The sequence below is a fragment of the Diospyros lotus genome, chromosome 4, assembly GCF_014633365.1.
Source record: "Diospyros lotus cultivar Yz01 chromosome 4, ASM1463336v1, whole genome shotgun sequence".
Classification (NCBI taxonomy): Eukaryota; Viridiplantae; Streptophyta; class Magnoliopsida; order Ericales; family Ebenaceae; genus Diospyros; species Diospyros lotus.
The window spans coordinates 42,696,963-42,724,334 of NC_068341.1; the positions used below are offsets into that span (position 1 = coordinate 42,696,963).

The following is a 27,372-nucleotide window of genomic DNA, read 5'->3' on the forward strand; positions in this document are numbered from 1 at the left end:
ACCCTTATCTTGATCATTTTATATCTTAATTCGAAATGTATTTCAACCTTATCTTAATACTCTTTTATTTTGTTTATTTTAACAAACGCCGTCCAGTATAAGAAGAGAAGGCTATGTAACAGTGGGAAAAACAGAAGCTGTGAGAATAGATTCTATAATCTATTCATTTATCATTATTATTATTTTTCTTGGAAGTCTCAATATATGCTTTAGTTTTAAAATTGAATTTTTTGTTCCTATTATCCATCTTATCGGTTTATTAATAGTAAGGTCCCCCTTGTAATATTTCTGTTTTACAGATACAGCTTCCTCAATGAAATCATTCGTACTTAGACGGAATCTGTAAACTCATCACACATTCTTTTACTCTAAAGCTAAAGATTAGTTATCGCTCAAATTTCCAAAATTCTGTGCATGGTTGCCCAGTACACGTGAAATGGGTATTTGAATATATTGGTGAATTGGACCTTTTCCTATTTCTGAGTTTGGGTGAAGAATGTGATTTTTCATTTCAATATAACTTGGGTAACAGATTGATGTCAGAAAGCATAAACCTAACGGTATAATAATAATAATAATAATAATAATGGGATAAATTATATAAAACTCCTGCACTTAGGATCATGTGTAACTTAGTCCCTTTACTTTCGATTGAATTAAAAAACTCTCTTATACTTTTAAAATGTTACGATTAGTCACAATTTATTATTATTTTACATAATTTTGTATAATAATCTACATACAAAATATATAATTCTACATACATAATTTCAATATATCAAAAAAATATAAAATTTTATATTAATTAACCATTAAATTGCACAAAATTATATAAAATAACAACAAATTGTAGCTTATTGCAACATTTTGAAAGTGTAAAAAGATTTTTTGATATAATAAAAAATGTAAGAGATAAATTGCACATGACCCTAAGTGCAGGAATTTTATATAATTTACCCCGCCCGCCAATCAGAAACCTGTTGGAGGAGACTAAAAAGAAGTTAGATAGCACACAGATAATAAGTGTCATTAGACGGCATATGTAATTTTTTCTTATTAAATAAGTCACAAAAAGTCATCCCACATAATGCGTGCCAAGAAAACTATAAGCCTTCCGCAGAAACAGCCAAACCTATAATCCAAGAAAGTCAAATCAAGCCAAGTTCTTGAGTTCTGAATTTCTATCAAAGGCTAAGCATATGTATTAAGCACAGTTTACAGATCATGAGTATTTTTTTTTTCCAAGTTAATATTAACTACCAGAATAATGCAATCTAAGAAGTATTTCTGCCCATAGAATGTAACATAAGTGAATAATGCCAACCAACTACTAAGGTATTTAACACCAAAATGTAATTATGTACATGCAACAAATAACATTCAACTTAACCATTGGACTCAGCGAATTACACTATTGTTTCCATGAGTTTATACAAATACACTGAACAAAGTCATGCTAAAAGCTGACTAATACAAAAGTTTCTGGAATGAACCAACCTCAAGTTAGAGCTCCAACTTGATTTGAGGGTCCTGAGCACCACCATATTCTACAGCCTTCTTTGGGATATCTGTTGATACAATAACTCCACCATTATAACCATCCACGAGTAACTTCCCAATTTTTGACTTCCACTCTGAGACCTTCTCATTTTTCTGATCATGAAAAACTCTGTCACAATAGTTGAGCATGGTCCCCAATCCACTATTTGGAGCCCAACCATATTCCATTAGCACACGGGCTTCACCATCAGTCAGGTGTTCTCCAATCTTGATCATAGAGGAAAGCCATAGTAAGAAAATGAACCAACCTACCACATTGTTTTTATATAAAAAACAATAATGTATCCCAATAACAAAAAGAGCAATACATAAAAGTTTGTAACTGGACATTTAATCTTTTGCTTAAATGTCAGGGATATTTGAAACGCTTTTTTCTCTGGCAAATAAAGAGTGATACAGGCTGCAGCACTTGAGTCTCTTTGCTGGAGACCTGGATCCCCTTTCATCTGCTATGCAGAGGCACCTTTAATTTGGTTACTTCTCTTCTTGTCATGTGATGCCTTTGGCACAAGAGGGAGAGCATTAGTAGCAACAGTAAATTTCCTCCTCCTGTGACTGGAAGGTCATGGATTTGAGTTGTGGAAACAGTTTCTTTACCGGAAAGGAAAAGAAAAAAGAAAGAAGCAGCAGCATGGGAAAGTTGCCTACAAATACGATTCACAAAACAGGGAGCCTTGTGCAGTAGATACGCCCTTTCCCCACCTAGTGCACAAGGTGGGGAAAGGGAGCAAGACGACCACAAAGTAAGAGAAAAATAGCTCCCTTGCTCCCACAAAATGGGGAACCACAAAGTAATGTTCTTCAATTCTTCTTGCCGCAAGGGTGCTATTTTTCTCTTACTCTCTGGTCTTCTTGCTCCACACCACCTCCATTTTTTACCTGTATTTCTGTTCCCCAAAAGCAATCTTTTTTATGTAGTCCTTAACCGAAAGAAAAGAAAAGAAAGAAAACGTGCCTGCCAGGGGCGGATGTAGGGGGGGGCTGGCACGGGCAGCCCCAACTAAACAGTAAAAATATATATACTACAGTAATATATATATATAAATATATAAAAGCCCACGCACAGCCCAACCCCAGACCCCCCCTCTGCATCCGCCCCTGGTGCCCGCCATGCCTATCCAGGGTTCTGGAGGAATAAGATACAGCCCAGCCTCTTGCAATCATTTGCACCAAGTGACTGTCTCAATTTCAAGGCTATATTTTTTACTGTCAGTTTCATCATCCTAGTGGGCCTTTTAGCTTCTACCCAAGTGAACTAATTGACAACACAAATCAGGAACTTCTTACCAAAATGCTGGAAAGAATAATTTAAACACAAAAATGAAAAGCTAGCAAAATTTAGACACAGACAATAAAGGAATCTTGGGATATATCTGGTCAAGCATTTGCTCAAGCTAGGAAAACCAAATCCAACGAACAACAAAAGCCTATCCAAGCTAACTTTGCGTTAAAGGAGCAAAAGGATGCCGTAAGATGTCTCATGTAAACCTTTTCAAGTAGGGGTGGAGGGGGGAAGATAAAAACAAGCATCCCATAGTTTAAACAAAAGTCTGTGTCAGGCAGGAAATTCAGTGAACTTCAGATATTAACTCAAGCAAGCCCGAAGACATCCTAGAGCTACCAATACCAATTATTCATTTATTCTCTCTTCCACATTTTTCCTTTTATTTCTGATTGCCAACTTGATGGTCTCTAATTTGAGTGCTTTAATTGGGGGAATGCAGCTTAGTTGTTGGGTCCCTCCAAGAATGCCATCCCATCATCAGGGCCTAGTAACTATTTTTCTTTTCACAAGATCATCTTATAAGTTGAAGTTGATAAAATGGAATAAATATTTAGTGAAAGGGGTGAGAAAGGCCAAAAGTAGCTTGGTAGGAAACTCTTAAGCATCATATCCATTATGATAGTCTTACAGAAGATAATGGTCATAGATAGAGAAAATTGCAAAACTAGAGTCCATGTATTTTTTCTTTTTTTGTAAGCAACCGCCTAGTAAGCTACCGCCTACCTAGTAAGCTACCGCCTTGAAGCTTGATATGAAGAAGTTGATGCACATATATAAATCAGTAAGCTTACAACTTGAAGGATATTATTTTACAGTATTGTTAAGAGGGCACTAAAGAGATTAAGCAAAAAAAAAAACAAAACACAGTTCTAATGCCTTCTCTTGTCAAAGCAAAGTGCAAATGATAAAAACTGCAGCTTAAGCTCTAAAGGCACATGCCTTTTTGTTAAGGGTAAAGGGTACTCTAATTTTTTACTGTTTTACAGTGAAAAAAAGTTGTTAAGATTTAATGTATACCCTAATACACCAAAACACACCATCTGTTATACAAACATCTTGGAGTGCTGTAGAAGAGAATGATTAAATATTTGGTCATGATTTTTTGACATGGGGTGTTTGTTGCTAATATAGCTAGAGTTGAAGAGTCTAGATTTAATAGTAGTAGCAAATTAAGGAGACAATGCAACAACCGGAGTACCCACTTCAACTTCTAGTTCACAGCCATTTTTGGTTAAAGAAGTCAATTAGAGGGAACTGATGAGGAAGATGACGAGAACTATAAATGATGAAGATGACTTTCTTAATCTTGATTAGATCATTGAAAATTAGGTAAAAGACCTGATTTTGTTCTCTTTTAGCATGAATGTTGTCTTGACAGTATTATCCAGTAATTTAGTAACTTGAATAAAGAAGTCTTAAGATAAGTAAATTAAAAGTGAACATACGAAATGTAAATTTAGCAAACTTCAAAATTGAAACAAAAGGTAGTTAACAATGAAAGTGTAGAAGCACCTCGTAGTGGGCAGTTAGGTACCTAGGCTCCATCCTAGAGGAGGATGGATAGATTAATGTCAATGTAACCTGTAGAGTTAAGGAGCATAAAACTTCTCAAGGCAATATCCTTTTTCGTTTTATTGACCAGAGGAAAGGCTAAGCAATATGATGCAGAACCACAAACAAGGAACACCAGTAAGTTTTGAGTTCTGTTCTTGTTATTCTTTTGTTTCTACATCAATTTGTATCAGAACTATCTTCTCTTCAATGGCTCTGCTTCAATTGGTATTCAGAGCCAAAATTTCTTGATCTTTCCAGGCGTTTTCTTAAATTTTCAGAATTGAGAATTCTCAACAAAAACATGGGCTCTTAGGAAGTCTTGGCAATCTCCAGAAAATTTCAGAAAATAAGCCATCTCCACCAACAATCCATCAAGCCATCAACGTCATTCAGAACACAAACCATCGCACCATCACAGATTCACAGTCAAGGCCATCGAAGCTGTCGGAAGCAGTAATCAACAGCAACAAGCTTCATCAAACTATTGGAAGCCTTTACTGACTACTTTGAACCCAGTCAAGCTTCACTGAGATCTTGCAAACACCTTCAAATTGCATTTGTGATCTTCATCACACAAGATTTGTTGTATTGAAGGGTCCTCATTGACTTCAGTTCCTTGAGCAAGCCTTTCTGTGAAGTCATGGCATTCACAGAATCTTAAAGCCAAAGCTTAGAGACTATTGCATCTTGCTGTCATCATCAAAAGGCTTCCGGAGCAAGCAACAATCATTGGAGACACTGACCTCTGTAAAAAGAAAAGGCAGCAACCATAACCGAATTTTTGGAGCCTTGCAACAGCCTCCCTGAAGTTCTCACAGTGAGCGACAGCATCATCAAAGCCTTCAAAGACTTTCATTGAACCAGAAACAGTCACCGACATGACAGCCAACAGCTTTGCATCAGCCCTCTCTCTCAACTGCCGCCAGAGATCTCATTGTCAGTCATCAGTGTTGAAACATGAAGTAGAAATTTCCCGCCACAACCCCTGTTGCAACTTCTGAGGTCACTGCTCCTTTGTGACCCAAATGACAACCTACCCAATTGCTGCTACCCAATTTTTGATTACCCGATTAGCCCATAATCGCAATCTAATCAGGATTCTACTAACTAAATAAAACAAAATAAATTAAGAAACAAACTAAAACAGGAAACAAAAGAAATAAACAATACTAATGCCTATTTCTAGGCCTAGAATAATGTTTTGCAAAATATTTGCTTCTACATCCTTCTTACAGTATCCATGGGAGGACTCAATATTTCCTAGGGAGTCATAAGTTACAGAAAATTTTCTCCATTTACCCTTGGTACAGTAATAGAGATGAGATCAACAATACCAGAAAATGTTCAGCGAATCTAATGAAGCAGAATACAGATACAAAACTTTATGTAATTAGTAACATTATTGAACTAAAGGTTTTAAAACAGTACGAGCATTTGCATCTTTCTATTTGCAGGAAAGAGTAGCAAGATGAACAGGTAATACGAAACCTACAAGCAGGGCATTCATTTACACTCAAAATAAGAAACAAGGAATGACCAATCCCAAATTAAACAAAGCGAATTATCTAAATCAATAAAAACACATAATGATCAACTCCTATTGTGAACTGAAAGAAACAGAATGAGGGATGCACCACTCTGGTTATGTCTTCTGTAGCATATCTAAGTTCAGTGAGATTACAGGCCAATCAACTAATTAACAAGCTAAAAATAAAAGAAAATTTCACAGTTAATTAATATAACAATGTTAATCATCAGTGGGAGCAATTATGTAAAGAGATAAAAATAAACTCATTACCAATAGTGTTTTATTCTCAATTAGGGTGCTCCTGCTACAGGTAGTGAGCTTCATTGCAGTCACCAACCGCTTGATCTGCCAGTCAATGGGTGGGGAATCTACCAACTCAAAGAAGTAAGTTGCATAGCCATATTCAGGGCGTTCCAGCACTATTCTGAATTCAAACAAAAGGGGCACAACTCCATCATTCAATTTGATGAGAAATTAAACCAGAAAAGGTCTTAGAGCAAAAGTTACACCGTGAAATAAACCTGTTATGTCTTTCAAACACAAATATAAATGATCGGAGGTCACGGCACCAACACCAATCAACAGGCCAATTCCGGAATCGCAGGTATCTCGCCTAAACATTATAGGAAGAGGGATCAACAAATGTGAAAAGAGTAGCAAACAAAGATGGAAGTGAAATGGAAGTCCATGATCAGTTCCATGCTTCACATGCTATAAAATTAGAGTTCTTACTTGCTCGATAAGGGATAGTAGACAGGCCAAGCAATAACTATTCTTCTCACCCTTTGTGAACCGTAGTGGAGCAAACTTCAAAAAAGTTTGACGCAGAGAAGAAAGCTGTCCCCAAACATCAAGAAATCTTGTTAGCATCAGCAACAAAGAACTAGCAAATAACATAGCGTGTGTTAACAGCAATATATAATTATTAACCTGCCTGATCAGATATCAAGAAACCATGCACAAATATCATCACCTAGGAAGCAGGGGCATGTCATTTTGGGTGTCATACATGCATTTGGCATATGCAATACATGTATATTCAAGACCAAATGATAAAAAAAAAAGTTTTTATCATTATTACCATATCTAGGAGACATGACGGACACACATGCCCATAGATTGGAGACACAAGAGACATGGAATCTTTTATTAAATTAGCATTTTTTTTGTTTTTTAAGCAACTAGTACCGGTTTTAGGATTTTTACTAAAGTAGCATCATATGTCTTTCGAGCCTAGGCCGAGAGAGACCCGCTAGTCTAACTAGCGAGTCAAAAAGCATCTTTTTTTGCAAGACAAAGTAAACCTGCCAACGTAACTGGTAGATTTTCCTTTTCTATCCCAAACACTTCACATCTTTTACTAAGTATTGGCAAAAGAAAAGCTAGAGTATGTCTTAGCCTAGGCTCAAATAACATCCAATGCTACTTTGGTAAAAATACCAAATCTTATGCAAGTAGCATAAGAAACAAAAAATTAATTTAATAAAAAATTTGGGGGACACAATCCACGCACACCACCACAATAATCACAATTATTTATCACACCAGGTGAGGATACAAACCCAAAGTTTTTAACAATGTTTTGAAACCCATACCGACATGTCAAACTGAAAATGGGAGAGGGTCAAGAAATAAAATTGATCACACAATACTATAATAGACTTAAAAATTCGTTAACTAACATTATACTAGTCCATAAAACCATATTAACACAAGTTTAGAACAAAAAAATTAAGTTCAAGATCAAATACTTAAATTTCAAATCAATAATTACAACAAAAAAAAGGAAAAGGAAAAGGAAAAGCATGGCAAAAACTTTACCCTAGATGCCATTCCTGACACAACTGTCTAGCAAGGAAATGATGAGATAAAGTTCTAATGCCATCTTCAAATGAAAAAGTTCCAAGAAATTAAGATAATTGCCATGGTCTTGTTACATCATATTGCTGATACTGTGAAACCAACTTGTACAACATGGAAACACAACTAACCAAGCATAAGTGTCTTGGAGTAAAAACCTTAAAAATAACAGGATGCAGTTGGACCAATCTCTAATGTGCATTCTATTAAGAAGCGTTCAACGCAATGGGAACCTTTATAGAAGTGTTTGCTGGTCCACACTAAAATTTGCTGGAAACTAATAGTTTAACATTGTTATGATTGAAAAATGAGCAAGAAAAAAGTAAAATTTGGGTGAAAGTTGAAGGTGAGATGTAGTATACCATTTTGAGTAAAATGCCTGAGACTACACTTCTAGGGATATTTGGAAAGCAATTAAGTGGCCTATTTTATGCAAAACAAGCATTTCTTTTGCAATTCCTTTGCAGCCCATTCTTAGCAAATCAAGAAGATCCTTGCCACTTCATTTTATTTCTTAAAATTTTCTTCCTCTTCTTTTTTATCATCACTCCACAAGTCCCATAAGTCAGATGCTACAGTTTTTGATTCATTTTCTCATTGAATGAGACATTTTACTCCATATACAAGAAATTAGATGAAAGGTTGTTCTTTGGCTTTTTCCTTGTGTTCTTAGTTCACAAATTTAGAGATTGAACTACAAAAGAAATTCAAACAATTTTTTAAGTGAGTTCCAGTGGAATCAAAGTTGCATTAGTGGTTTCAACCTTCTACAATAAAGTCGCATGGGTACAATATTTAAAAGATTTCAATTTACTAATTAATTGATTGACATGTTGAATCCATCCAATTAGTGAGGCAACTTAGGTAAAGAGACAGGAATTTTATTGAGGCCTTACCTACAAAACACTCAAGGAGATTTGAAAGTCACGAAAACAAAATCGGAGACAGGTGGTGCCATGAAAAGTTGTGCTTTTGTGGGAACAAGTGGATTTCTTCTGGTTCCTATGTTATCTACCTACAGAAGGGACTCGTGTAAATCCATGGTAGGTGTCATCAAAATTTAGGCATTTGTAGGGGGTGTTCCCGCAGTTTCCCATGTTTGATGTTAGATGCCTTTGGAACGGTATTTTTAAAGATATGGGATGGTTTTGTGGGCAATGCGGGATTAGTAGCTGGAGCCAGAGGGAGACCTTGAAGAATAAGAATTTTGAAGAGCAGAAGGTGGATGAGAGCTTCTTAGCCATTTTGTGTATAGTCGAAGATAAGATGGAGCAGTAGGATATCCTTTTGAGGATTTAAATTTGGGAAAAGAAAAATCAGAATGTCTTCGTCAAGTTTTTAGGGAGTCTAATATTGGAGATGGGCCCTGGAGGTAGTTTAGTGAAGGCAATTTAAATTAAAATTTGTAGGAAAAGCTTTGAATGCTTGAGGCTTCTTGCGCTGAAGGCATCCCCCTTATCCACCAACGGTCCCCAACTTGAATAAAGGAGGGTTATATTAAATAACTAATAGCCAACACAAAAATTATTGGACTTTATATCATGAATTCTAGAAAAAAAAAAACCACAGATAGATAACATTGAAAAGCAAGAATCCATGTAACCGACCTTGCCAAGTGGGATTAAGGCTTGTGGTGATGACAATGATGAAAAGGAGGAACGGCTTTGAATAATGTGCAACCAATGAGAATATCTTAACTATTGGAAATCTCAACTAGAAAGATACGATCTAGAAATTGCTGGAGTTTGCAAGAACAAGATGGAAAATCCGGATGATCTTTTTATTCATTATCAAGTAGCAAGAACACTACAGTTTAGAATATGCAATTTTGGTTGAAGGGCCTTCTTCAAGAATGGACTCAAGAAATAGCAGGAAAAAAGAGAAGGATGATTAGGGCTTTAATTTCTTTCGAATATTTGATCACTTGGAGAGAATGGAATTGAAGTTCATTCAACCAGTTGGTCAAACTTTCATGAAGGTTAACCTTAATTGGCACTGTTTATGCATAGGTGGGGATTGGGTGATTGTTACATCAACCTTTTGGAGTGTGAATAGCTTCTACAATACTGTATTAGACTTCTTTAATTATAGCATATGCATGTCATCTCCTCAGATTCATTTTTCATAAAGTTTATCAAAGTAGAATATTTTATTTGAATCAAGAGTTCTAAGAATAAATTTCTTCACAAGAACCCAATCCTTCTTTATTTATCTTTAGATAACATTCTCCTCATTAGATATAATAGGAAGTACATGTACAGCAATTCCATAAATTTTACTGAGATTATATAAATAACATATAGATATAAATGCATGTAAATATTGACTTGTACGCCACCAATATAATGCAATTTAATGAGCACCGGAAGACCTTGAAATTTTGTTTAGAGGGGGTGCCAAACAAATTTTCCTAAATTTAGTGAGGATAGCAATGTTCTAAAACGCGGCCAAGGTGGCCGCCTAGGCGCTAGGCGGCCCTTAGCCACTGCGATTAAGCCCTAATCGGCACCCCTAGGTGTCAGGCCCGATCGATGCCTAGGTTGCGCCTATCCACCTGGGTCGGGTGTAGCCTGGGCCGTCGGAGCCACCTACCCTCCTAGGTCACGCGTGGCCTGGCCACCATAGCTCAACCTTGATGCTTTCTCCTCTTTAGATTTCATCATCATCCCTGAAGGTGAAAAATCCGATGTTCGTAAGAGCTATGTAGAGATGGTCGACGAAAGTCCAACGAGTGTCCTCACCTTTGAAGCTCAAGAACACATCATAGTTGTCGTTGCTTTGAGAAGGAGGCAGCGGGCTCTTTGCCTCTTATAGTAGTAGTCATTGAATAGAGGGAGTAGAGAAGAATGAATCTGTTGGAGAAATTTAGGGGAGAGAAATTTCTAAAGTAGATGGAACTCGTCTAGAAGGCGAGAAATTTAGGGAGGGAGAGAGAAAGAGACCAAAGCAAAGCAAAGCATTGGTCAAAAAGCACATATTGAATGGAACTGCTAGGAAACTTGGGAGAAATTTCGTAGGAAAAAAAGTCAAGAAAAGTACCGCACCATGGGCCAAATTATTGTTAATACAATAATTTAATTTGTCTGTGACTTACTATTAGATGAAAGCACAAAATAATGTGAGAAAGCAACAAATGTTACAAAATAATGCAAGTTTATGTTGTATTATTGTTGAAAACAACAGTTTTCCCAGGCTCCGCCTAGGCCCCACTCTGGCGCCCGACTAGTGCCTAGCGCATTTTAGAACACTGGAGGATAGAAACAAGCTTTTCAATATTTTGTGGGTCCGTTGCATGGAACAAAATATTCAATCAAACTAGATTAGTTTCCAGAACAATTTTGTAAGAGTAGGCCCTGCTTGTTAGTCTTTCCCTCTCTTGCATAAATCAATATTAGCAAATGTAACAATGTAATTTTATCAAATTTTCTTTTTTTCTAGTCTATATAATAACCCCACAAGAAAAAACATTTTTTTTTACATGTTGGTGTCTTTATAAAGTATTTGTCAGATCCTAAGGGATCTGGCAATGATCAATCCGGATCCTACCCAAATTGATAAAGTAGATAGAGAATTCAAGAGAATTCCCGAAGGAAAATCAGAGAGAAGATAGAGTCGTAGAGAGAAAGAGAAAGAAGATAGAGTCGTAGAGAGAAAGAGAGAGATAACGCAAGAGAGAGAGAGAGAATTGGAGGGAAAATTCAAGAATACTTCATTCACAATTTGGATGCTTCTCAAAGTGGGGTAGGCTGCAATTTATAGCCTTACCAACATACATAGGTTCCCGCCTAAATTTATAACCGCTTATGTACTACCCCCTTGTGCTCTACCCGCATACAATCCCTTAAGAGCACTAACCAAGTTCTATTTTATTTACTACTGCCACTTGCCATTACAACTATGTAAGTACACATAATATTGTAAGTACATAACAATACCTTCCCTTTGAGACATTTCTTGTCCTCAAGAAATGGTCAGTACTCTGGCTGCTCTAGGGAACTGGTTGAGCAGGTTTGGAAGGTACACCCATGTGTTGTTATCCTCATGCTTGTTGGACCACTTCACTAGAACTTGTATAATCGATGCCCCTTGCCGATAGATCACCCTCCTATCCACAATAGCAGCTGGTTCAAGGGAGTCATTGATCTCCAAAGCTCTCAGAGGTAAGTGGGGACTTATCTGTTGTCCTCCTACTGCCTTCTTCAGCAAAGATACATGAAAGACCGAGTGTATTTGGGTACTCTCTGGTAGTTGAAGCCTATAGGCTACACTTCCAACCTTGGCTAAGATAGGAAAGGGACTAAAATACCTGGGGTTGAGTTTAGAGATGGGGCCTGTAGTTAGTGACTTCAGGTGAGGTCCCTTCAACTTCAAATATACTTCCTCTCCAACACAAAATTCCCTACCACTCCTCCCTTTGTCAGCCAACTGCTTCATACAATTCTGAACCATGGCCAAGTATTTTCTTAGCTTTGTATGACCTGCTGGCTCTGTTGCAAGTGTTCATCCACGACTGCCACACTTGTAGGCCCCGGAAGGGTGGGCAATAGGGGTGGCTTGTAACCAAAGAGAGGCTTCGAAAGGGGACATCCTGATGGGACTATGGTGGCTGAAATTATACCACCATTGTGCCACAGAAAGCCATTTGTGCCAGCCTTTAGGGTGCACAAAACACAAGCACTGCAAGTAAGTCTCCAAGCATTGATTGACCATTTCCGCTTGCCCATCTGTTTGGAGATGGTAGGCAGTGGATAGGTTCAACTTAGCCCCCAAGGATTTCCACAAAGTCTTCCATAGAAGGATGGTAAATACCTGTCGAATCCTTCATCCAACTAGGATAACTCTCCTCTACTTAGAAGAGAATTAGTGGGAATTGATGTAGGGAGAAGGGAAATAAGAGAACTGAGAGGGAAAGACCGCAAGGGAGAGAACGAGAGAGGGAGAGTTGAGAGAATGGATTGGGGAATTCCATGTAGTTTCACTACATTGTCCAAAAAGAGTCTGGCTACCTCCTGTGCCGTGAATGAGTGTGATAAACTGAGGAAGTGGTTGTACTTGGTCATCCGATCCACCACCACTAGGATACAATCTTTACCCTTTGACCTGGGTAAACCCTCTATAAAAATCCGTGGTTATGTTGGCCCAGGCCTTGCGACTAACTCGTGCTTACACCTCTTGCATGTGTCAAATTTCAATACAAACTCCATTACTGATTTCTTTAGGCCTGGCCAATAAAACACCTGTTTCACCTTCCGGGAGGTGTTCTAAATACTCGAGTGTCCCGCCGGGGGAGAATCATGCATGGTCTGGAGAATTCTATTCTTCAAAGCCTCACAATCCCCTATCACCAATCGTCCCCAATATCTGATCAACCCATCGCACATGGTATATCCTTGCCTATTGTTGTTGTCAATGCTTAACTGCTCCATTAGCTCCCTTGTCCACTTCCCTTTGTCATAACTTGTTGCCACCTCCTAGTACCAATCTGGTACCAATGCTGTGATAGCTGCACTAATTCCCTCCTATGACACCATGATAAAGCACCTGTAGGCACGTTTTCTTTTCCCTTCCTATACTGAATCACAAAATTCAACCCCGTCAGTTTGGCAATACCTTTCCTTTGCAAGTTAGTGAGCAATTTTTGTTGTGCAAGGAACTTAAAACTCTCATGGTCGATCTTGATGGTGAACTGCCCCACCTCCAGGCAGTGTCTCCATCTGTCTACTACCATAAGGACAGTCAGTAGTTCCTTGTCATACATGTTAAGCCCTTGGTGTCTTGGAGCCAAGGCCTGACTCAATAAGGCTAGGGGTAGACCATCTCGAGACAGAACAACTCCCATTCCAGTCCCACTAGCATCTATCTCCAAGGTAAATGGCATGTTAAAATCAGGAATCCCCAGCATGGGAACTTCACTGATGGCCTGCTTTAGATTCCCAAATGCAGCCTCTACCCTTTCATCCCACCTAAAGTTGTCCTCCTTTAATAAATCAGTCAAGGGCTTGTTTATCACCCCATAATTCTTTACAAAACGCCTATAATAGCCAGTCAATCCCAAGAATCCTCTAAAGGAACTTGACATTCCCTGGTCTAGGCCAAGCTATCATGGTTGAAATCTTCTTGGGGTCAATGTTAACTCCAGCACTAGAAATCACATGCCCCAAATACTCCACCTGTCTCTGAGCAAAAGCACATTTGAACTTTTTGATGCACAATCGATTGAATCTAAGGACTTGAAATGTAGTCCTAAGGTGTTCTAGGTGTTGAGAAAATGTGGGGTTGTAGATCAATATATCATCAAAGAACACCAGCACAAATTTTCAAAGGTAGGGCTTAAAGAAATGGTTCGTTAGGGCCTGAAAGGTTGCTGGTGTATTGGTTAATCCAAAGGGCATTACTATGAATTCGTAGTGCCCGTGGTAGTTTTAAAAATGGTCTTAGGGATATCAATGGGGTTCCTCTGGATTTGGTAATATCCAAACCTTAGGTCAAGTTTGGAAAATACTGAGGCATGGCTTAGTTCATCTAACAAGTTTTCAATAATAGGGATAGGGAATTTATCTTTAACTGTGACGTTAGCGATACTCAATACAAAAACGCTAGGTTCCATCCTTCTTTTTTACCAAAAGGATAAGGGAGGCAAATGGGCTTCTACTAGGATGGATTATAGATTGATCCAGCATTTCTTTTACCAACCTTTCAATCTCGGTTTTGAGTTTTTTTTTTTTTTTTTTTTTTTTTTTTGGGGGGGGGGGGGGGGGGGGGGGGGGGGGTGTACCTATAGGATCTTATATTAACTAGTTTTGCATTAAATTGTAAGGGAATGGAGCAATCAAATGGCCTTTTAAGGGGGAGGACCCTAGGTTTTACAAATAAGTCCTGAAATTCAATCAATAGTGCATCTAGGGAAGATAGTTCATGTACCTACCACTGGGGTGTGATCTAGTGGGTGGTTGCCATCAAGCACTGCCCCTCCTGTTCCCCTGGATCCTCCCTCGCCTCAATGGAGAATAATTGAGCCGCTTGGGAGAGTTTACACTTGAGCAACTTTTGCAATCTTTTCCTTCTAATCAACTTGCAAGCCCTGGTTTCCACATTCCCTTGGAGGGTGACTCTCATTCCCTCCTTTTCTAATGTGACTTCCATCTTATTGAAGTTAAAGCTGATAGGACTTACCCTTTTCATCCCTTGCATACATCACATGCTAAGACAAGCCGCATTACTTCCTCCTTTAGTTTAAGCCAGCAGAACAATCGCTTAACCTTGTGATAAGTGTTCTGGACCCCCGGAATGACCCCCCATAGGTGACTCAAGTAAGGCCTGTAATATCTTTCTCTTCAAATCCTCATTGTTCCCAATAACTAACCTCCCTTTATGTCTTACCACCCCATTCGTATAACTATACCCTTGCTTACTCCCTGGGTCTATAATCAGTTGTTCTAAAAGGGCCTTGACCCAATCATCCCCCTTATAACTCCTTGTCACTTACTGACACCAATTGGGCATCACTGCAGTGATAGGGGCAGCCATTCCTTCCTCCATACACCTCAATAAGGCATTTGTTGCAACATTCTCCCTCCCCTTCCTATATTGAATAACATAATCTAAGCCCATTAGCTTGGTCATTCCTTTCTTTTGCAAGTGAGTGTGAAGTTTCTATTGTAGTAGAAACTTCAAACTCTCGTAGTCTATTTTAATAACAAATCTCCTCCCTTCCAAGTAGTGTCTCCATTTCTCCACTGCAAATATGATTGTCAGAAGCTCCTTTTCATATACACTGAGGCCTGCATGTCTGGGGGCTAAGGCATGGCTTATAAAAGTTAAGGGCCTCCCCTCCTACATGAGAACAACCCCTATATCCATCCCACTTGCATATGTCTCAACCACGAAAGTCTTGCTGAAATTAGGCAAACTCAACATGGGGGCTTCCCCCATTGACTTCTTTAATAATTCAAAAGCAATCTCAGCCTCTTGACTCCACACAAATTGTCCTTCTTTAGCAAGTTTGTTAGTGGTCTATTGATTCCCCCATACCCCTTCACAAATCTTCTATAATATCCAATCAGCCCCAAAAATCCTCTCAAAGCCTTAAGGGTTGTAGGCCTTGGCCAATTGGTAATGGTTGCCACTTTGTTTGGGTTTGTACTGACTCCTTGACCCGAGATAATATAACCCAAATACTCCACCTAACTTTATGCGAATGCACACTTTGACATCTTCATATACAACGTATTGAGCTTTGAGAATTTCAAATGCAGTCCTTAAGTGTTTCAAATGAAGGTCAAAGGTAAGGCTATTTATCAAAATGTCATCAAAAAACACAAGTATAAAGTCTCTGAGGTGGGGCTCAAAATTTTGGTTCATCAGTGATTGAAAAATGGCTGGAGCATTTGTTAAGCCAAATGTGATGACAAGAAACTCATAGTGGCCATGGTGGGTGCGGAAAGCAATCTTGGGTATGTCAAGAGGGGTTCATCTAGATTTGATGGTAGCCAAATTTTAGGTCAAGTTTAGTGAAAATAGTAGCATGTTTCAATTCGTCTAACAAATCCTCAATAAGAGGGATGGGAAATTTATCCTTGATGGTAATCTCATTTAGTTGGTAGTAGTCAACGCAAAACTACCATGTACAATCCCATTTTTTAACCAACAATACAGGGGATGCAAAAGGGCTATGGCTAGGCCTTATGATTGACTTTTGAAGCATCTCATTAAACAATTTTTCTATCTTTGTCTTTTGGTTAGGAGGGTGTCAGATCCTAAGAGATCTGACGATAATTCTCTAGAATTCGCTAAAGAATTCTGGAGAATGGTAGAAACAGAGGGAGAAAGGAGAAGAAAATTGAGGGAGAGTCGAGATAATTCGAGAGAGAAACAGAAATGAGAGTGAAATGCTAGAATGATTCAATTTAATATTCTTGATAGTTCCTTACATGTGCTCAAGTCCTTTATATATAGGATCATATATAGGATCCCGCAATTACATTCCTACAACCCAACTTATTTACATAGATACCCTCTTCTAGAATTAGCTAACCACCTTCCCTAACTGTCGGACGTGTATGCTAGGCCCACCCTTTACACGGTATATTCTACTTCTACATATTAGGACTGTGACAGAGGGTATCGATGGGAACGGATATTGATAGGGTCTATGTGAGGTTTTAGGTTGATGGTATGATCAATAAGCCTGGTTGGGGGTAGGGAATTGGGCTCTGCAAACAGATACTCCTTGCTCCCCATTAGTGTCATATGTTTTCCCTCCTTCTCAAATGTCACCTCCATTTTGTTAAAATCGAGGTAAATTGGACTGACATGTTTCATCCAATCAACCCCTAACACCACATCACATCCCCCTAGTTTTAGGAGTCTCAAGTCAACTTCAAACCCTTCCCCTTGCATCTCCCAACAAAACCTAGCACAAGCTAATTTGCTCGTGACTTTGTTGCCATTCACCATGGTCACTGTCAGTGGCTGTGTTGGAATTAATGGGCACTTCAATCTCCTGGTCGTTCCCTCATCCAAGAAAATGTGGGTACTCCCACTATCGATGAGGATCATCAACTTGTTCTCCACGTTCCCCTCAACCTTAATAATTTTGTTGTTTGTCCAACCCTTCAGGGCATGCAAGGATATCTCCCTATCGCCCTCCTCCTCTTCTCCTTGTGGTTGGGGTGTCTCCTTTTCATCTGCCTCTTTTGCTTCTTACCCTTCCAACAACAAAAGTTGCTTCCTACACTAGTTACCAGGGAAGTATTTTTCCCCACACTTGAAACAGAGGCCAGCTTGCCTCCTCTGTTCCATAGTCTTCCCATATTGGTCAGTAGGGGCAGGCAATGCAAAGTTCTTCCCTCCTGAAGGTCCTCTCCCCATCTCCCTACCAGAATTCTTCCCTTGGGACAGGCTCCCGTGCGAGACTCCCCTGGCTATAATCCTCTGCTTCTTCATCAGCGCCTGCACAATTAGTTCGTAGAGTCCGGCACTGTCAGCTGCATGTTAAGGGTCCTTGGTTGGAGTACCTTCACCATCGACCTTAACTCTTCATTCAAGCCACTTATAAAGCTTGAAACGAAATAGGCCTCTGTCAGATACAAATTGTGGTTAAGCATAAGAGCCTTCAACTCCTCAAACCGTAATTGGTACTCTATCACCGATCCTCCCTGTCTGAGCTTGTTGAATTCTTCCACTACATCAAACAAGCCTCAATTCCCAAACCTCTCACACAACTCCTCCACAAAATCCTCACATTTACATTCCTCTCGGACCTTGGACCATCCAAGGAACCAAGCATCCCCCTGCATCATTGAGGTATGCAGTCGCCATCATCACCTTCTGTCTCTCTGCCACTCCGTACCATTCAAACATCTGCTCAAATCTCCTGATCCACCAACATGGACTAAGCCCATTGAATAACGGTATTTCGAACAGTAGCATGGGTAAACCGTGTTGATTTTGCCCAACCAATGCCTCTAGTCGTCGTCTCCAACCCAATTCACCATGTTCCTCCTCTCCTTCAGAGCTCCCTGATGACCTTTGATGCACCTCTTTTCCTTGTATGATTGGATCCACACGCCCCTGCCTCAATAGGATGGGATCCATCCGCTCCCTCGAAGGGAAATCAAGTGAGAAATTCATCTAATTCTGCCTCGCAAACATCACCACAAAGCTCTGCAACTAGTCTCTGATCTAAATTCCCAATTCCTTGCGGATTTGGGCAACTACACCCTCCAACTTCCGATCAACAACCAAAATGGCTTCGTGATTTCGGTTGGATCCCAATTCTAGCTAATCCACTCAACTCTGGAGATCACTCACTGTGGAGCCATACTGTTGCACTTGAGCCTCCAAATTCTTCAACCTAGTCCCTTTAGCCATCGCCGATACCCTCGATCATCGTGGCCCAAGATAGGCTCTAATACCAAATTGTCATATCCTAAGGGATCTGTCAATAATTAATTCGGATCCTGCCCGAATTGATAAAGTAGATAGAGAATTCAAGAGAATTCCCGAAGGAAAACGAGAGAGAGAGAGATTGGGGGGAGAGAGAGAGAGAGAATTGGGGGGAGAATTCAAGAATATTTTATTCACAATCTGGATGCTTCTCGAAGTGGGGTAGGCTGCAATTTATAGCCTCACTTGTGTACATAGGTTCCCGCCTAAATTTATAACTGCTTATGTACTACCCCCTTGTGCTCTGCCCGCATACAATCCCTTAGAGCACTAACCAAATTCTGTTTTATTTACTATTGCCACTCCTACTACGGCCACTTGCCATTACAACTATGTAAGTACACATAATAATATTATAAGTACATAACAATATTCTAGGCAGTTATTGTGAAGACAGTTCCAAAAAACATTTTTTCCTGCCATCTAACTTCTCTAATCATTTAAAAAAAGCAATGCATCCATTTGTTAGAATCATTTGATTAAATTTGTAAACAAGCAGAAATAGAGAATAAAGACAAATGGCCCATTTGGTTGGTTGTGAAGACTTTCTAAAAGTTCTCTTTGAATTTCCAAATTTTTGGAAAAAATAAAAGAGTTAGCTAGTTTTGAAAATCATCATCATATGAAAAATGAAGATTGCATGCAAAAATGACCAAAATTTTTTGTTCTTTTCCAACTGGAAACAAGGAAAAACAAATAAATTGGAAACATAAAGATCATCATCATCATCATCAAACAGGGAAAAGTTTTCAAAGACCAAGACAAAAAGTTCCAGAGACCAAAATACACAATCACAGAGTATTGCCAACCTTCGATATCACAGCTTCAAGCTCAGAAAAGCTGTCTTTACTAGTTGAATCATCAATGGCTTCTTGGCTTTCAGTCTCTGCATAAAGCTTGATTTCATTGGGGAATACCCCCTTGTCAAGTAATGCCTGCCAAATGACATCAGTAAGAACCCCAATCCTGAAAAAGAAGCAGGTAACCTAATTCCACAGTAAAACACAAGAATGGATGATTCCTTTTTTCTTCACTTTTTCTTCTTCTTCTTCTTTTTTTTTTTTTTTTTTTGAAAAGTTGAAATGGTATTACCTGAAGAAGCCCAGGAGCATCTTCTTCAAGAGCTTTTTCAACTGAATCACTGCAATCCAAAACAGGAGAAACACCCTCAGAACAGGAACAATAAAGCTAGAAATAAAGCCCCTCCACTAAGAGACCTCACATAAACATATTTACAAAGAGAAGCAATAGATGAATTAAAGAAACAAATATTACGTGACAGTTTTTCTCCTCTTCCGTGGATGATTGACTCTTGAAGGCTTAGTGGATTCTGATACAATAGGATTACAATTTAAGATAGGAGGCACAGTTTCCTTCAAGGACTCAGTTTTGTTTGAATTATGTAAAATAGAGTCCTTCCTCATGGCCAGCATTTTAATGCGGTCTATCAGTAACATGTGGTCCAGCTTGTCTTCATCTTCATGGCTTTCCTTCCCACTCTTCACTGATATAATGTTATTTAAGGGGAAGTCACACGCACCATTTTTGTCCAGACTATGCAAGTCACAGTAATCCAACAGTTCATCTTTGATATTTGCAGACATTGATGGTAATGCTGAACTAAAAGTGCTACCAGGATTACCAGACATAAAATCCTGTCCATCAGATGATTCAAACACGCAGTGTCTATTGCTTCTGACAACTGAGGATTCTGCATCAGCAGAATCATTTTCTTTCTTGTCTGTATCAAGATGGTGTTGAATCATGCTGACAACCGGGTTAACTGACCCTGAACAATTAACCTGTGCAACAAAAAGGAAAATTAACTAGAGCTATAGCTTCTTTAATAACATAAAGACAGCACTAAACAAAGAGATTGATAGTAATTTTGCAATGAAATTATTTCCTGCCCTATAGTAAGCAGAAAGCTTAAGCATGCAAAGAAATAGAATTCCACTAAATTATGGTACCACTACATACAAATGAAGAAAATAGGACACTCATGCAGAAGTTGAAAAATTTTCACAAAATCTTAGTCACTCAAATGATGAAACATTATATGCATCTCCAATTATTGAAAGGGGGGGAAAATTAAGTCATTTCTCACACCAATTCAAAAAACAGAATCACCACCGAAGATGGTATCTAAATAGCTGTTAACACCAGGATGCCTCTGTAACAAGTATCAGAACAGAAAAAACACCACTAACGGCATTTACTACCCTTTATAGTAAGAATGACAAATGGACAAGTATATTCAAAATCTGCTATCTTTGTCCCAATTTCTTATCAAGTCACCCTACTTTTATTTTTATTCTCTAGATACTGAAACTTTCCAAAATGCAACACTGAAGTCTAATCAAATCCTGAACAGATGTCCACCATTTAACAACTGTAAACAGAGTTCCATATTGGACTTCATTGATGATGTTTTAAAAAGTTAAAAAGAAAAAGTAGGACCGATTAGAGAATAGGCAAAGTTAGATGCCTTTCAATATGCTCGTCCCAAATGACAGATATACCAAAAGTTATAGCATGTCCATAGGCTATAGTGTGCAATATTATGTCTTCCATGGAAATCTGATGTCCTAGGCAATAAACAAACACGAATGGCAAGCCTCTAAGAAATAATAGATGCCTAAATTAATCTCTCGCCCTACTCAGAATGTTACTATACAAAATGTGAATGCCTTGGAAACAGTTTATTTAGTTGCATCCAGATACATTGCTCATGACTACAGCACTTCATATGCTGGCTTTGCCAAGCATATCTATACCAGAGTGTGGAATGAATCTTACTGGTCCATCATCACCTCATAGAAGGGCCTATCAATTGGATCACAAGGAGAAGATGATAAGGAGGTGACATGTTAGGCTATCACAGGGCAACACTTCATGTTTAGCACTGCCATTTGGTGCTTGTGATGTCTTCTCAAGGACCATACTCCATAGCATCACAAGCACCTTTGTTGGCAAAAGGCTCAATGAAACAAAATCTTTAGTTATCACCTCTCCATATGCTCCTACCTTCACCTTCCTTGCCACTATCTCTGCTTGCCATAAGACAAGTAAACCCACTAACACAGTTGTCAAAATGCTTCCAGATCTACAGCTTCAAACATGCCAACATTCTCTAATGCACTAGCTACCATCCTTTTTACAGCATGCACCCTTTCCTTCAGTTGCACCACCCAGCTCTACTAAGATTCAACAAATTCAGCCTGTCAGCATCCTGAAGTAATTGAAGTTGTAGAAGTTACTTGAAGCTATTATAGACCTTTAGTTCACCAAGTTATTAAAGACAATCTCCATGTCTTAGCTACCAAAAGTGCCCGCAAGGAATTTATCACTTTGATATCCACAATCATGACATGATGTTTCAGTCTGGCACTTTGTATATGGTACTAGCTTGCAAGCATCTCGAGCTCTTAAGTGCATTTGATAATCAAATGGTCAATATAGAAATCACACAAAGGTGAAGTAAGGAAAACAATAGTACAGGAATTCTTCTCCTCGGTAGAAAAGAAAGCTCCATGACTTTTTATAGGAAGCAAGAGAAAATACTACAACTTGCCAGAAACATTGTCCTATTCAGGAAGTCACGACAAGTCTTCCAGAAACCATTAAAATAAATACATCATTCAAACTAATTTAAAAGCTAACAATAAGCAGGAAACATTTAACTCTAAGCTATATATGGACATCTCTAATTGATTCTCTCATAATTGCTAATGTTGTTGATGGCTAATAGCAAGCACTTTGGTAGGAAATAAGCTAACAACCCATGCAGAAATGGAGTGCTTACCTTTATCCTGTATCATTACACACTTGAGGCAAATGTTAGATAAAGTCTTGTGAGTTGTCATGGGATCATCCAAACTGAACAACCATGCGACCAATAGACCCACATTCCAACACTCTTTTCAAGTATGAAGAGGAACAGAAAAAATTCCTATTTTCTTGGGCACCACTCAGTCCAATCAATTCCTAACCATACACCTTCTTACATAAAAACCTAGTATTCAAAAATCTTACCTGATCCTTAAAGAATCTAATTATGCAAACAAAAGGTTAAAGTTTTGCATCATTACTAAAATTAGTAAAAGGATAACTAAAAAGATATGACTACTAATTCATGATAGATATACAGTGGAGTTTGATTATGAGAATATGATATTGCTTTTCTTAATTTTGGAAAAAAAAAAATTGACTGTCAATTATTTGTCTTCCTCTATCTGTTTCTTCCATAGTTACCAAGAATGTGGTACATTTTGGGTCGTGGTACAGGAATGGGTGAGAGATGCTTTGGTATGCTAATTTTGTGGTACAGAGATGGTAGGCTTAATTGGTTCACTATTTCAAGTCGTGGTATGTTTTATAGTTGTAATTGGTCAAAATTAGTTGGATTGATACTTTACCATTATAGAAGTTGATTTGTTTTGTTTTGCTCTGCTTTAAATTATTTTCTATGCTCTTGTCGACTTACAGAATGAAAAATCCTATGCAAACAAAGTTAGGCCTGAATATAATTCAAAATGCAATAAATCCAAGAAAGCGAGATAGGCAAGCTTTCTTTCCCTAATTTCTTTGAAAATTATTTTGATTTTATGTTTCTTCCCTAGTTTTTATTGTTTAAATTAGAATCCCCATTCTTGGGGATCTAGATCATATTCCTATCAATTCTGTGACATGAAAGAACCATGATCCACAACCTGCGATTCAGATTGCGGTTCCAGGGGGTAGATGGGAACCCAATAACTATGGTTTCTTACTTTCATCCCTCCTTGAACGGGATATAAAATAATTATTGCATGGAACTTTTAGCAACCTTTTGTGTGAAATCCGGAAACCTATCATGTCGAGATATAAATCAACTCCCATCTTATTTCATCTGGGAAGGTCATAACTTTTTAAAAGCTAATAATACTAGACTTCCTAGCTTAGAATGAATCCATCCCCACAACAAGACCCAACTGCAGGTAACTCTTTTCCAAGAGCCATCCTAAATCAGAAAGTTAAGAATTCTTGGTCAGAATAATGGCATATGAAGGCTTTGTCATGTAGTTTTCACTGGTATCATCTGGCATTCCAATTATATATATGTATCTGAGGTTCTCCCTTTCTTCCCTCTTATATAGTCCCTCATCTATCAACATATCTGCAAAATGCCAACACTTGAGCAAGAGAAGAAATTGGTTGACTACTTCTAGAGTTTTTTGGAACACCAAATAATATTACATCCAAATGTGCAAATCAACTCCTCCATTAATAATTGTTTCTTGGTTATGAACTTGATATTCCAGTCTCTAGGCCCCTAGGCCTATCTTGCTGTGACTTCATCTAGAAAACTTTTGGCATCAAAAGCAGCAAACAGCCTAAAGAACTTGGCATCAAGCCAACAGAAAATACAGTCTGGTGCTGAAGAAATTAACATACTAGGTATGTATGATTAAAACACCTTATTTTCATCTATTCAATGGTGTATTTTCACATGCTGACAGGATAAGATACCCGAAAATTCCTGAATTGGACAATGGTTTCATAAGCATGGACCTCTAAGTAGTCCAATGCTAGGTGTATGCACATTCATTTATCCAAATCAACTTTTCAGAACTAAAGACATTTACACCATTTTTCTTATGTTGCTCAAAATATTGATATGGTATAAAAACTGTTTCAATACTAGTGTGCACAAAAATATAAAGAAGTTTCTTCACAAACATCTTAAATCTCTTTCTTGAGATTTAACCTTACAGTTTCAAGGACACAGAAAACAAAAATTCTGTAAATATGGGACAGAAAAAATTATGTGGTGAACCTCAGTAGCTTCCATTTCACTCTGGTCCAGGTATATCTTTTATGTTTCACATTTTGGAGTATCAAAAATAACTGACCTTGCCAAATAACAAAATAACTTTCAGAAAGAAAAAATTGATTAAGACAAGCAAAAACAATTATTCTTTTCAGTTGATTGTTTACAGAACCCAGCAACGAAGCAGAAAAGAGTCATAATATAGTTTCAATTTCATTCCCAACCTCATTTCTTGTGCTCAGTCAAATAACAGAGAATTTCTTTCAGTATACAAGTGAAGAATGATGAATTACCTCCACTGATGGTTCAGCCAATGCCATAGAATTCCTGCAAAATAAAATAGGAAAACTATAAATTCGGTAAACCAATTACTCTTAAACAAGAGATAGGAGCCAAGAAGACCTCAAAAAAAGAAAAAAAAAATACTTCAACTAAATTCCTACTATCGGGACCAGAACCAAAAGTATATGATCAACAGCTTAATGGACTTGGCAACACAAAAGCACATAACTTAATAACTACTATAAGTCATCGAATGTGAATCACACCTCAATAGCAGCAACCTTTGCTGGTCTTTCAATACAACACGGTCAGGATGATCCATAAAGTCATCAGCAATCTCAGTTTTTATCTCACCTGCTTGCACATTATTATATAAAGGGACCTCCACCCCATCTACTAACAAACTTGATGAGGAGTTATCTGCAAAATCAACCTCTACTTTGACAGGATACTTGGGCATCATGGAACACTGGAGCAAAGAGTTTGATAAGGCATCTTCCTTCTCTGCCAAAATGGCATTGACACTAATTTCATCACCTTTTTTTTCATATGAGCTCGCATGCTTATTCACTTCAGTCCCCTGGCAATTGTATTCTCCAAGTATGCCTGCATATTTTACTTTGGAAATCATCAGTCATTGATCAACTGAACCTGCATGTAGAAATTTTGCCACAGCAAACCCAAAATAATTTTATGCTCTTACCGGGATAACTTTGTCCCAGTAACAATGACTTATTCCTCTGTTCCTGAGCAAAGCAAACAAGAAGAAAACCCATTATTACATGCTCTTTCTGCCGGGAAAAAAATAGAATACCATTAATGACAAAGAATCCCAAATAGATGGATTAATTGACATGTCATATCATGCTAGTAAAAGCCACCAATATTACTGAAAGTATCCAAAGAGAAATGTTAAAGCTGAAAAGGAAGTAATGAGAGACAGTAAATTACTGGTGAGTCCCAAGTCAATGAACAGGAGCAGCAAGAATAGCCAATATTGTCATTGCTTTGGACATTAAAAAAACTTCAGATAACTATTCTCATAATAACTCTAACTCTAGCTTTATCCATGAGTAAAAGAAAAAAAGACACTTCCAAAACCTACAATCTATCAAAATGAGCATACACCAAAGCAGCCACAATCCATGTCAGTGCATGTGCAATTGGAGAGTGTTGGGCAGATTTTAAGGAAATGGCTTGGACTAGAGAAATAACAACATAGCAACTGCAGCCAATAGTACCAAATAAAATATAAAGACCAATTTCCATAACTACTTTATGCAGAGCTCCATTTTCCTTTCTTGCTACTCCCAGGCGTTGAACAAGCAAGATGATCTAAATACTCAACCCAGAAACAAAAACGCACAAAAAAAAGTGTCTCTAAAGCGCGTAGTCCGCGTAAAATAGTTTGCAGGATAAATTACCTCCCAATCAGAGTGTTGGTTGTCCTTCTTAACTGGTACACGTACAGCAGCCAAGGGTCTGCACGTATAATCAGAAAACCTTAGTTCGAGCAGTTAACCCACAATCTTATGCATTTATAAAAATTGAAGCGAGAATTAGACTCACATGGAGGCATTTTGACTCTCTTTCTGAGATTCAATGTCAGCAACACTGGAAGGGCGCCTAGCAGCGAGAAGCATCTCTCTCCGTTTCATCAAGGGAATGCAATCGAGCTCTTCCGACCACTCCTCGCCGTCAGATTCAGTCTCAGGTATTCCACCAGAAAATTCAATCTCAGGAACACCTGAAAGGCGCCTAGCAGCGAGAAGCATCTCTCGCCGTCTCATCAACGGAATGCTATCGAGCTCTTCCGACCACTCCTCATCGTCACTTTCATCCCAAGATATTCCACCAGAGCCGGATAAAGCCATTTTTCAGAGAATTTAACCTCCAATTACGGTGAATGTCCGGGCCTAACCTTTCAGTGGCATACCAACGATGTAACAATCAGAACGCCTTCACCTGAGGCTTCAAAACAACAATTGAAGACGTAGATTTGTGAACTTACAGATACAGAAAGAGATGCCTCCGTCTCTGGCGAAATGGCTGGCCGGACCCTCGCCGCTTCAAGAGCGCTTCGGCAGAAGCGGACCTTTTGGCGCGCGAAACAAGAGAGAGAGAGAGAGAGAGGGGAGAGAGAGAGAGAGATAAATCTCCGCGCACCGCACCGGAACAAGGAAAGGATTACGTGTGCTCACTCCGACACCTGTTGCACACGTGCCCTCTCCTTGCTTCTCTATTTAAAACTCATCAAAATTTTAGAGTAAATTACGCTTATCATCGAAAGTTTAATATAATTACAAATAGTATCTTATATTTTGAAATATTAAAAATATAAATTACATAAAAGATAAAAATAATTATTCTTTTTTTATTTTTTTTCTTTCCTATCTCTCTAAAGTTACAAAATAACAATAGTATGATAAGAGCAAATACTATATTTGATATTACAAATTATTATTGAGTTATTTATTCTCTAATTTTATTATTTAATTTATATTATTACGTAGTTAAATCACTACATGACATGTATTATATACA

At 38.3% G+C, this 27,372-nt stretch overlaps 1 protein-coding gene across 6 annotated transcripts; it reads right to left on the reverse strand.

Moving 5' to 3' along the window:
- Window positions 1-1,306: 1,306 nt before the first annotated feature.
- LOC127799966 (uncharacterized) lies at window positions 1,307-27,027 on the reverse strand. 6 transcript variants are annotated; one of them, XM_052334285.1, is made up of 13 exons: window positions 26,840-27,027; window positions 26,398-26,744; window positions 26,253-26,310; window positions 25,532-25,568; window positions 25,095-25,434; window positions 24,840-24,873; window positions 20,010-20,536; window positions 19,827-19,875; window positions 19,544-19,669; window positions 6,660-6,764; window positions 6,449-6,540; window positions 6,198-6,351; window positions 1,307-1,767 (listed from the first exon to the last, which is right to left on the reverse strand). In XM_052334285.1, exons 2-13 carry the CDS (start codon window positions 26,700-26,702, stop codon window positions 1,504-1,506), a joined length of 2,091 nt encoding a protein of 696 aa, XP_052190245.1. In that variant the 5' UTR covers window positions 26,703-26,744; window positions 26,840-27,027; the 3' UTR covers window positions 1,307-1,503. The 6 variants fall into 6 exon arrangements, with proteins under 6 accessions (XP_052190245.1, XP_052190243.1, XP_052190244.1 ...); XM_052334283.1 differs by having other exon boundaries at window positions 25,095-25,446; XM_052334284.1 differs by having other exon boundaries at window positions 25,532-25,574.
- Window positions 27,028-27,372: the final 345 nt, after the last annotated feature.